Raw genomic sequence first — 12,137 nt, forward strand, 5'->3', positions numbered from 1 at the left:
ACTGGTACCTCCTTTATTATTTTTTTCCCAAAGTGTGGGAGCTTTTCTGGAAGAGTTATTTGAATGTATTTGAATTCCAGAAAGTTTAAAATTAAATACAGGTCATTTCAATTGTGTAATTTGAAGAAAATTTGTCATGAGGTGTTAGAAAAGAGTCAAAATAATGTAATATCCCATGTTCAGCCTGAATATTCCTGTGGCCTCTTTTTTCATCTGTTTAGGAAACATTTGGTTCATATTTTGGTATATTTTATTAAAATAAAGCATGGCAGTGATAAGATAGGGAATGAGAATGTACGTATTGAATATACCTAAGAAGTATAGCTACTGATTTGCATAAGCAAACACAGCTTTTCTGACTTTATATGTATTTATTTATGAAACATATGAAATCTAAATGTATCTCCTAACTAATTCTGCTGGATAAGTTTGAATTACTTGAAAATCTGCTCATTTAGAAGTGTAAGCTTTAGTGTCATGAAAGTCTAAGTTTGAGTAATGTTCTTTTGGTATAATTTCCAACTTGTTCTTGTCTTTTGCAGGTGGAAGGTATCAGCTAGAGATAAAAATCCCAGAAACATATCCTTTCAATCCTCCTAAGGTACTGCAAACACACATTTTTGGATAATACAATTTGCCTAACAAGTTAGGTTTGAGTATTCTTATTTACCTGTTTGTTTGTTGGGGTGTTTGGTTTTTAATTCACTTCTAGACAAGGATTGGAACTGTTATATTTAGGTAGAAATAAAGCAGGATGCAAAACTGTATCCAGTGAGAAGTACACTCTGTTCCTAAAAGTACAAACAGGGAAATTCTGGGGAGGAGCTTGGGCCTTATTAATGACCCTAATGTAACATTTTTTGACAAGATAAATACAGTTTTCAGGTAGTTTTAGATTGTGTGGAGAGTATAGCTGTGTTCCCTACCTCTCAGCATTGATGAAGAAATGTTGTAATAGGGAGTTATTGGTTCTTTTAATTTCTTGGGCTCTCTAAGTTATACTTAAAAGGTTCTTGAATCTAACAAACCAAGTTTCTAGTAATAATTAAATAGTGACATGTACAGTTATGTGTCTTGAAGAACCAACAGAGAAATATAGTAGTCTTACTGCTTCTCTGTTGAAGAAATAGATAATGTGCACATGGATGAGAGATGAGAAATGGCTGTGGTAAAGTCACTCATATGTTTTTCACAACTTACTGGTCTTTTAACTTTACTGCATCTTTCTAGAAATTCAGTTTTGTGATTCCACTCTGAATAATGTTCTCTCCAGCCATGTGCAGCTGCAGCTGTACATTCCTGTGCCCTGATTTAGTCCACTCTTCAGTGGCTTGAATCAGTAGAAGCCTGAGTTGTCTGACTCAACTTCTTGATTGGTTTTCTGTTTGTCTGAAAGATGTCTTCAAACCAAGAACGTGTCCTAGATTGTTATTATTTTCACTCTGGTAAATAATACTGGGAAGGAACTGGGGAAGAGGAGGAAGAAAGGGGTGCCAGTAGCTCATAGGTTCTTTGAATTACTTCCTTGAGGCTGGAACAAAAGACACAGAACATCTTAAAGAAATGTTTGTTGGTCTCAGTTCTTTAATCTGCACACATTCTGGTGGGAGCTGAAACAGGTTGCGGACACTGGAAGATGAGTCTATATACCATGATTTAGTTGCTGCTTTAGGACTTGGTGGTCTCCATTTCCAGAGTTCATAGGCAGCTGTTAGAAATGGAGTGCATTGTAGCATAGTACTGCTTATTCTGGAGTCTTGAATTGGAAGCCTTTTTGCTTGCCTGGCCCCGCCTTTCATCTGAAAGATTTCTTCAGCTTGTTCAGTATGTGCTTTAATAGCCATTGTTACCAGTCATTTGCTGTGCGAAATTATCCAGATTTATATTGCTTTTTACATTTTCCAGGTGATTTATAGAGTTGAGGTAGTTACCAAGTGCCTCAGTTGACATGATAGCTTTTTTATGTCCTGGAAAGCAGAACTGTTCCGTTCTTGCCTATTTAGATACCAGGATTGCACTGATTTAGTTATAGCCCTGTATGTACAGTGTTTTGCTGTAGTGCCTGACAGGTAATGTGTTCTCTTCACTGATTTGCTTGCAGTTTAGGGGCAAAAGTTGAAAGATCTGTGCTATACATAAAATGTTTTTCAGGGATTTGTGGTGAGAAGGAGATAAGAAATAGATGGGACAAAATCACTAGAAGGCAGTTAAAGTGCTACCTGAAGAAAATGAAGCGGGAGTTTCCAAAGGCATATATGTCCTTTCTGAGGACTGCTTTGGTCTCCAAGACCTTTAAGAGAAAGTGCTGCTTATACCTTTCTCAGGGTCTTAAAAAAGCCCAGAACACCCAAGCCACCAAAACCTGATTTTAGTAATGTTTTGTATGCATGAATACACTTTAGTGTAATAATATGGACATGATTAATGAATGAATTCTGGGACTAGATCCTTTCAATAGCAAAGAAAAATAACAGTAATCTAGTTAAGTTTTGGGTGAGTGAACAGCTTTCTGCATATGAGGTAATGAGACAGGATGGTTGTAGATGTGGTAGCGTTCACCAAAGAAATTTTTCTAATACTTCCATAGCCAAAAATTTAGTTCAACAGTAAGTGATATCCAGTTCCTGTGCTAAGAGTTCAGGACTTTGTGAAATCTAGAAACCCCAGTTTTAATAATGTTAGAAGTTTTAAGTCTGTATTTGACCATCTGCTGTCAGATGTCTCTCCACTTGTATGCTGGAGAATATTTTTAATTAGCTTTGTGTGATACAGGGATATGAACACAGGTGTGAGAAAGCAGGGTTGAGTTTGGGGAGCTGGAATGGGCAGTAGTCTGTTTTGAGTAAGGCAAGGCTTTAACAAACAGCCTTACAAACTTGAAACCTCCTGAAATAAGTAGTATAATGTCTTAGTTCCATTTGTAGTACTACCTTTTCTAAAATAGTATTTCTTCATAGTATTAATTAAAATAATGGATTAAAAATGTTTACTTACACCGCATTGTATTTTACTTAAAAATGTAATGTACACTGCATTTAATTACTGCTTTTGTTTTTAAGAATTGTCTTGTTTTTTAGGTGCGGTTTATCACCAAAATATGGCATCCTAATATTAGCTCAGTCACTGGGGCCATTTGTTTGGACATTCTGAAAGATCAATGGTAAGATTCCATGGGGGTTTAAATGTGCAAAATCAAGTGTACTGGTGTCCTGGATAGGAGACTTCAGCTCACCTTGCTATTCACCTTGTGCTTCTCATTTGAGATGTCCTTAAAGCACATATTTTGGTATAGTATTCTGAGGTGCAAATATGCAAATTAAATGATTGGGTAATAATTCTGGAAAGCACTAAGTATATATTGTATACACAGAGAGTTCTTCCAAAAATTTTTTGTGCTAGAATGAACATTTCATTGTTGACGTTTTGGATGGTTTTGTATGAGTTAATTCTTTATTTTAGTTCTTTTCTGTTAACAAATACTACCTGTTGCCTTCTTTGATTAGTTAATGTTACTGCAGAAGTTTTAATAGCCAAAATCTGTGGAATAGACTTGTGTCCAAACTAACAGCTGCACTCATTGTTTATTTGTTTGCAAAGTAATTGATTTCATGTGGTTTGAAGGTACAACAATTTTATAATAGACATGATACCTAATACAGATGGTTTTTTTCCTCCATGTCTGCCCCAAAAGAATAGGACTGTAATTCCATAGCAGATCATACCAGTGTCTAATTCATACAAACTTAAAATGCTTGTAAAGCCAACAACTTTGTCAAGAGTGCTGTTGGCCAAGCAGACATCAGTTGGGTTCAAAACAGAAACTTTAGAGGAGACTGCTGAATTGTTGAGGTCTTGCGGGTGACACATCCAGGATATTAATCTTCTACAGACATACAAAATTATAGAAATCATTTGGCATAGTATAGTGTAAGTCACTGAAATGAAATTGTAATAGTCATAAACTGTTGTCTTCTTAACTTCTGGAATGGCATATATTTTCTTACAGTCTCAGAGCACTTGATGTTCTTTCAGGCAATAGAATCTTTCAATATACAGGCCGTGGTACCTAGTATAGTTTTTCTTATCAGTAAGAAAGTGTAGTTTTGTACCTGCACCTACATTGTTCATACCACCGTACAGTTTTACTGGAGATTAGTGGCCCTTAAACTGTCTGAGTACAGTCTCCTGAGAGATCATACTCTGAAGCAGATTAATGAATGGGCTGAGGTTGTCTCTAAGTATCAAAAGGCAACAAAGACCTAAAAAACCCATGAGCTTCAACTTAATTTATGCACTTTTGGGGTTGTTAGTCAAAACGTTTGATTTTGAGAAGGACAAACAGGAGAGAAGAGTTGACCTGTGTTCTTGTAATCTCAGAGTTATGTCTAGCAAAGATAATTTGAACTGTGTCTGATTTCTGTTATTTCTGCTTGATGAAAAAAACCCAAACATTAATATCTTCCTTCTCCCAGATGTATATGAAATAGGAGTATTGGAACAAGAATTTGACTTCTGTATATTTAAACCAGCTGACACAAGAAGCAGAAGTAATATGCCAGTTATATAGTTTTAAATTCTTTCTTTGAAACAGTGTCTTCATTTGGAAGCACTAAAGAGAGAATTACAGAGAACCTGGTGGTGACAGTGGAAGATTTCCTGTATACTATAAATCCCTCTTCAAATGATTCTTAATGTAGTGTGATCACTTCATTTTCTAGTGGTGCTATTTGTAAGTTTTGTTTCTTTTCAAATCATGGAATGGTATATGAAAATCACTTGAGCATTGTTGAAGTGCTTGTCAGAATCTCCGATCCTTTGATAAAAACAAACTTATAGCTGCCTCCATGTTTACTGTTTGCAGTATTTCTATATTGTGATAGATGAGACTTTTTTTTCCTGAGTAGCTTCCTAAAACTCATTAAGTAATATGAATGGTTAATATAGTTTAAATAAATTTATTGTTCTTCAATATATGCAGCTTTAGTTAATTAAGAAATGCTCACAGCACAGAATCGTAGAATGGTTTGGGTTGGAAGAGACTTTAAAGATCATCTAGTCCCAACGCCTGCCATGGAGAAGAACACCTTCCATTAGACCAGGTTAAATCTGCAATGGCAACATTCATAATACATGTGCACATAGACAAAAATAAGTATGTACAAAGTTATACTTGAGAAAATCACCCTTGAGTACTTGCAGATGTCTTTGGATCTTCTCAGTGGGAAAAGGATTAAGCTTTGAGGAATGGTGAGGGTATTAGGCCAGGCTTCATTGGCTTTCCATGGCAATCCTCAGAGTCTCACAAACTTGAGAGTTCGCTGGCTCTGAGAGTCATCCCAGTCTGGGGTATGCTGGTCACAGCCTGCTCTGGTCCAGGACAGCTCAAAGGGTCTCAGTACCATTGTTCACAGATAGGGTCACAAGATGATTGTGATGATTAAATCATCAGTAAATTTTCATCCTGGCCACAAGGATGAGTTGGTATTTACTGGAATATTCTTTGAAAAGTCCAATAACGAAATGCTATTCCACTTGGCCTCTTGTTCAGATAGAAGAAGAAGAAACTCAAGGCTATTTGTTGGAACACAGGAGCTTGCTAGACAGCAGAAGTTCTGTCAGCAGACAGAGTTTCTGATAAGCTGAAGGGAATTTAACTGTCTAGGTGCTGTTAATCCAGGCTGAGGCCTAGGAAGTATTCCTGAGACCATAGCTGGCCTGAGGAGGGAGCAAGGGGGAGGATGTACCACCATGTGCCACCAAAAATAAGTTTTGTGCAGGTCTAGGTTGAAAAGTGGTTTGAATAAAATAATTTCATTAGAAAGCAAACAAGCCAAAAATAAGCAATCCAAATCATCCCTGCCCTCCCCCCAGATTAATAATGTAATGTTTAAGTTATTTTCACTAGGCATTCAAAAGTAAATTGGACAAACGCAATTCTGAAATATTCCTGTGGAAGTATTCTAGCAAATATATTTAGTTCCACAATCTCTTGTCAAATCTTTTAGCAACAAAATCTTTTTTTGAAGTGCCACTTCATTGACTTGTAATGCTCTTAACTGAATAATGCTCCTCTTGTTGCTGTGTTTAAATATAAGTCTCAAATATCACTGCATATCTGTTCTTCAGTGAGTTTTGAGAGTTAAAGGACTGTAGAAGTTTGGCCTGTGAGCCTTTGCAGGATTTCTGAAAGAGTTAATAAGCTGATAAAATAGTCATTTATAGGTGGTGAGTACGAATATAAAGATTTTAATGTGTTTGTATAGTTTTTAAGTCTCTTCCCTACTCTCCCATCCTGTGGTAATGATTTTGTGTTCTAATAAACATAGTTGGGGTGATATTCTGCATATTGGCAGCAGGTTTTATCAGTTTGCAAAGTAATGTCTTCAGATTATTTTTAATGAGTTTAATGAAATTCTTTTTCCACATTGCATGCTTGATACTGAAATTCTTTCCAGCTGTGGATTTCCATTGTGTTTTGATTTTAAGTACCTGTTAAGCCAGTTTGTTTGCAAAGCTACTTTTTGCTGCTAGAAATAAAATAAAAGATTTTGTAAAAGGAATACTGTTTATGCTTATCTGACATAAATTTCATTATGTGGTTTTGCTTACTCTGGCCTATATTTATCTTCCGTGCTAGTACTCTGTCTCAAAGCTTTAATATTAAATGCACAACATATTTAATGCAGTTCATTGAAACCTGAGAACTAAATTACTTGAAAGCTGTTCTGCATAAATACCTTGAGCAGAGATTATTAAGTGAATCTGTTGTGGCTGCATATATGGCTACAAAAACTCTTGGCTTTTGTGGATTTGACAGTCAACAATGAATAGTAAGAATATTTTTGTCATAGTGACTCTGCTGGAGGATTCATGCTTCAGTTTTAGTTAAGATGCAGAAATCATTATAAGAGATAATACAATTTTAACAGATAAATAAACAGCAGCCAGCTTGTAATCTTCCTGGACACCCAGTACCGCTGGGTTTTGTTGAGGGTGTTTGAGGAGCACTGAAGCTTCTTAAAGCTTTGATAAAAATGCAGAGAATATTAACATGGTTTTAGGGAACCCTTCAGAAGCAGGCTGTCTTTCCCCTCTGTGCTTTGTCAAAGCTATCCTAATTTTTTAATTTCTTTTTCCCTCTGATGTGGGTGCATTGTCTTGTAGTTGTCTTGTAAATAGTGACTATGCAATGGGCTTCCACACAAAGGCCTTACTGATTTTCTTCCAGATTCCGTAAACCATTGGCCACAAGTTCCCAGAGATTTTCTCTTGGATTAACAAGCTTATTTATTTCACAAATGGAACAAATATTGCAAATTATTTTTTTAAAAAATGTTCCTGTAGCCATCTTTGGTTGACAGAGTGGAGTAGCAATCTGCTGGCTGCAGCTGTTCCTGACATTCTGCTGGGTTACCCTCTTGGAATAATGAGAGAGATTGTTTCCTAGAGAAGAATGTAAAGAACATAAGCAAAAACTTCCTAAATAGAGAATTACTTAGCCTTTAAAAACGAAGAAGCAAAATAAAACCTGGCAGTGTTTTGTAATCCTTTTAGGACTCTCCCTGCTCATAAAAGGTAAAAGAGATTTCTTTCCTCGGGCATGCTGGGCACAGCTGGGCTTGCTGTGCCTTTTAATGTTAACACTATAGTCACCCATACTAGGGGTACTCTTTTTTAATGGAAATGCCCTAAGATATTATCTAAAAAAAAGGAAAAAAGTGTAAGTGAACAAAATGCATGTCAACTCTCTTTGTTCTGATTCAATCCAGATTTTCCTTGTGGTTTAGCAAATGCAATGCCAATAGAAAGCTGAGCTTTTGGTTTGGATGTCCAGAGTGAAGGTTTTTTGTTTCAAGTTCTCTGAGGGACAGTGTGTACCTGCAGGGAGCTCTCTGCAGCTCACTCGTGCATGACAGTGGCTTCCTCCCATTTTGCAGATGGCAAACCTGCATGATAGCTAAGCAACATTTTGGGATGGGTTGGAAGTCAAGGGTTATTGTAAGCTTTAGGAGTAAACAGCAGCCAGTAATGTCATGGGACAAAGGCGATACAAGGTTATGTGAAAGGCAAATAGGAAGTTTTACCTGTAAAATTCATCATATAAGCTGGCTGCTTGTTGCTGGTGACTGGTTCCTGTTGAAGTAATGTACCTGCTTAGAGAGTTGTTGTACAAGAAAGATGGAAACCATAGGAGAAATCCAGAGAGAAGTAACAAGAATAATGGTCTAAGCAAAAACAATGTACAGTGGAAGATTGGAAAGCCGTCTTAGTGTGCAGAATATCAAGCATGGTAAAGAATTGAAGTAGGTTTTCCAAGGGCCTTCTGAGGCTTCAGTTAAGAACAGATCAGATGGAAGTCTGTCAGGAGCAGTAAAAAACCTTGCCTTCAGCAAGGAGGGAACAAACCCAGAATGCAACCATGCAGCTAGCTTGAGTTACCGAAGAGAATTGCTTGAACTCCATGAGCTGTTACACATAAATCCATATGTACAAGTAAACCTCAGATGTAAGAAGAGTTGTAAATACCTAATTTTTTCAGGGTTCTATTCTAGGTCAATAAACCTCTGAGGTGCATTAGAAAATCCAGAAGATCTGTATCTTTGCACTGGAAATTCGTTTTAAGGAAAATACAGCACTTTTTTTTTGTGGTTCTTCCCCTGGACATTCTTCTTTGGCTTGTGAAGATGTTGGGGAGGGTTTTGTGTGGTGGGATTTTTAGCTTTGTGCCACTATCAATATAGATTTTCTTTCAGAACTGATGAGGGGAATTGTTTTTGCTTTTTGCTCCTGAGGAACATGTCCTGCCTTACTTAATTATATCTGTAAATATAATTTCAGGCAGTCATCTCCATTCACTGTATTCTCCCAAAAGAAGGTAATGGGAAGAAAGAAGAACTTTTAAGTTCATGGGAAATCAGAATCTATTTTTAGCTGTTCCTTCAGTTTCCTCTGTGAATCTTTACGTACATCTGAAAAATTAAGACTAAGCTATGTAAAAAATAAGCTGTTTTTACTTTCTTTGATTGTAAGCTAATTGAAAGCTAATTGGTGTTCTAAAGGTAGATTTTTAGATGGTTATACAATAGTTACACAAAATATGTCAGTTTTTCTTTACCATTAATCACAAACTTTAATTTCTTCTTTTAATACAAACAGTAACTGAAGCTGTAATGGATTTTCTTTTATGATTTAAGGATATTTCTTTCAATGTTTGTGTCCAATAAAGACTGTCTTACTAAGCATAAGATGGGAAAGCTGTTTTGAGACATGAGACTTGAAAATAACTTGTAAGCTACACTTGTAAACCTTTTTATAAACACAGCTAAACCAATCTTGTCTGAAACTGTGTTTCATAGTATAAATTCTCTGATCATATATAACAGGTGAACAGGGATTGAAAGGACCTGGCAGTCTTGAAAGCCAGAGACAGCTGGTGTCCATGGCATCTTTGGTTCTTAGCGATGCCCCCTACTTCCCAAAGTATATTTTACACTCCTCTTCTAGAAGGTACAGTGGAAGTGGAAGTAAATTGTGTGTAAAAGTGGCATAAAAGGCTGTGATCCTTTTTATGTAACCTCTACATTTTCAGATGTCTCTAAAGTAGGAGGATTTCTGCAAAGGAAAGGACAGAACAACTTTTATTTGGAGAAAGTAACTATAGCATTAGTTATGGTTGATAGATATTTCATGTTAAGTCTGTCTTTAACACTACAGTAAATAACATTATAAAATTACTTGATTGTGAAAAAGAAGTGGGTGTGGTAGATGTGTTAGTAGCTGAAACTGACTGCATAAAAATAAAAATTATATCCATTTGAGCATAGTAAGGCCTGAAAGAATTCCATGACACCTGAATGCTGGAATAGTAAATATGTTGTTATGATAAATATGTGTTCTCATAATGCTAGCAGATGAGACTGTGAATTATGTCGTCAGTGTGTACATTAAATAGGTTAATTTCAAGATAGTATAAACCAGTAGAGATTACAAGCCCAAGGAAATTATAAGAGCAAAATAGTATTAGGTACATGTAAAGAGAAGAAAATTGCTAAGGAATAGGTTTGAAAGAGGAAAATTGTATGTTGTGACGGTTTTGGGATTTGTCAGAATTCAAATTTAAAAGCATAAGGATTTTTTTTTTAAAGATTTAAATCTACTATGTTCAGTTTAAGGGACTTCAAGCTGGTGTGCCAGTTGGAATGAGACACTATGTGCTAATTAAAATCTCTGTCATTTGGGATGTTTCTCACTTGCATTTTGATGTAGAACACTGTACTGCGAAAGCTCAGCAATAATTATCAAGCTAAAAAATAACTTACTGAGAGTATTCTTCTAGAATTAGAAACAATTAGGGAAGAATGGCATGTTTGAATGGTTAGTGACATAGCAAGAAAGCTGTGAATGTAAGCATCTAGGAACATAATATTTGGGTGCCACAAACATACCTCTGACATTTTACCAGTATCTATTCTCTGTTCATTGGTATACACTGCTAGAGTACCTTAATCCAGTGTACCAGGAAATACATAAATTTCTGAAACCTAAGCCTGGAAACATACTTGGACAGTTTCCTTTGTAGCTGGACCATCAGGTTAAACTGTTCCCCACCTATTCTAACAAACTCTTTGTATTTATTTGAAATCTTTTGAAAACAAGAAACTGTTTTCTGTTGATTGAAAATTGAGGTTTGTTTGTAAGAAATTGGATGCCTGTTTTTCATAACTTTCCTCTAGCATTCACGTGTCCTAATCACTTTGCTCAAATCTAAAATGTCACATTTTCCCCACTCACCTTGCTAGTAGTTCTTGAGCAGAGTAAACAGATGAGTGTATTGGTTTGAACATCTGTCTGTGCAGTTGCCACAATGATTTTAAGAATCTAGTTAACTGTTAAAATCAGAAGTACTCAACTTCCACAGAGCCTGTGGGATTCTTACTTGGTTTCCAGTGTATGCCAACTGAAATGCTAGCTCAGAGATGTTATTTATGATCAAAATCTAATGAAACTGTATAAATGTTACAATTTTCCAGACTTCAAATGTTTAATAATTTCATGTGATTACTTTTGAGGGTTTATTGACTTCTCTGAGCATACTGGGTTTTCCCTTACTAAATTATTGAAACGTCTTATTTGAAATACACTTTGACATCAAGATAAATGATAAGAATCTAAAATCTTAGAAGTTCCAGCATTGGGACTGTGCTGCCTTCAACAGCAAAGAGTGACTTCACAGAATGTTTTCCTGGTGCCAGCAGTTGTGTCAGGTTGTAGTGAGAGGAAGCCAAGGAAGTATTTTAGTCACACATTCCATAATAAGCCCAACCTTTTTATTATTGAAGTAGTAATTAACTATGTAAATGGTTCAATTTAATGAAAAATGTAATGTTAAAACCGGTGGAAAGAGATCTAGTGTATAGAATAAATTACCTGTTAGCATGTTTAAAATGTACGTCACTGCTCCTGCCTCAAGAGTGCCGGCAGAGGGAGCATCCCCGGGCTGCCAGCCCCGCCCCGCACAGGGACAGAGGTGCTGGTACCGGCAGTGAGGGAGAATGGCACAACCTGCTTTGGCCTTGGCTTTTGTGGGGTTTTTCCCCAGAAATGAATTGCTTTAAATAGGCACGGTGTGGTGAAATGTGTATGTCAAGGTACTTCCCAAAAACTTAAGAAAGCATTGTTAATAGGAAAGTCTGCGTTTAAAACCTTATTTAAATATATATACAGAAAAATATTTTAAGAACTATAAGCTGCAGCAGTTTAAAATTATGTGTCTTTGGCTTAAAGTCTGTACATGAACTCATATATTCTATAATAGTACAGCCACAAGGGTGAATACAGGCAAGGAATATGGTAAAGGATTTTCTGAATTTTCAATTTTAGGGCAGCAGCAATGACTCTAAGAACAGTGTTGTTATCGCTGCAAGCATTGTTGGCAGCTGCAGAACCAGATGATCCACAAGATGCAGTAGTGGCAAACCAGGTAAGATACTCAGTTGACTGTTGTTTTTAACGCTTCTGTAATCTTTGCTGATTCAGGTTAGGTCCCAAGACTTACAGAAGATAACAGATTTTAAACAATTTATTGTAAAATTGCATATACTAAATGTGAGCTGCTACAGTGTTTTGTGCTCTTTTTG

At 36.3% G+C, this 12,137-nt stretch overlaps 2 protein-coding genes across 7 annotated transcripts in view; one reads left to right on the forward strand and one right to left on the reverse strand.

Moving 5' to 3' along the window:
* UBE2K (ubiquitin conjugating enzyme E2 K) overlaps nucleotides 1-12,137 on the forward strand; it is a 44,627-nt gene that overhangs the window by 22,665 nt on the left and 9,825 nt on the right. For all 6 annotated transcript variants that reach the window (XM_086888558.1, XM_086888560.1, XM_086888556.1 and 3 more), the window contains 3 exons: nucleotides 543-601; nucleotides 3,078-3,160; nucleotides 11,881-11,980. In XM_086888558.1, the coding sequence (XP_086744684.1) occupies nucleotides 11,891-11,980 (90 nt within the window). In that variant the 5' untranslated portion in view covers nucleotides 543-601; nucleotides 3,078-3,160; nucleotides 11,881-11,890. The remainder of the gene's footprint in view (nucleotides 1-542; nucleotides 602-3,077; nucleotides 3,161-11,880; nucleotides 11,981-12,137) is intronic.
* Nucleotides 8,085-12,137, reverse strand: part of PDS5A (PDS5 cohesin associated factor A) — a 93,995-nt gene continuing 89,942 nt past the window's right edge. The window contains exon 35 of the transcript XR_015286728.1: nucleotides 8,085-8,133. The gene's annotated coding sequence lies outside the window, so the exon portion shown is untranslated. The remainder of the gene's footprint in view (nucleotides 8,134-12,137) is intronic.

Source organism: Cyanistes caeruleus, chromosome 5 (genome assembly GCF_971803275.1).
Source record: "Cyanistes caeruleus chromosome 5, bCyaCae1.hap1.1, whole genome shotgun sequence".
Classification (NCBI taxonomy): Eukaryota; Metazoa; Chordata; class Aves; order Passeriformes; family Paridae; genus Cyanistes; species Cyanistes caeruleus.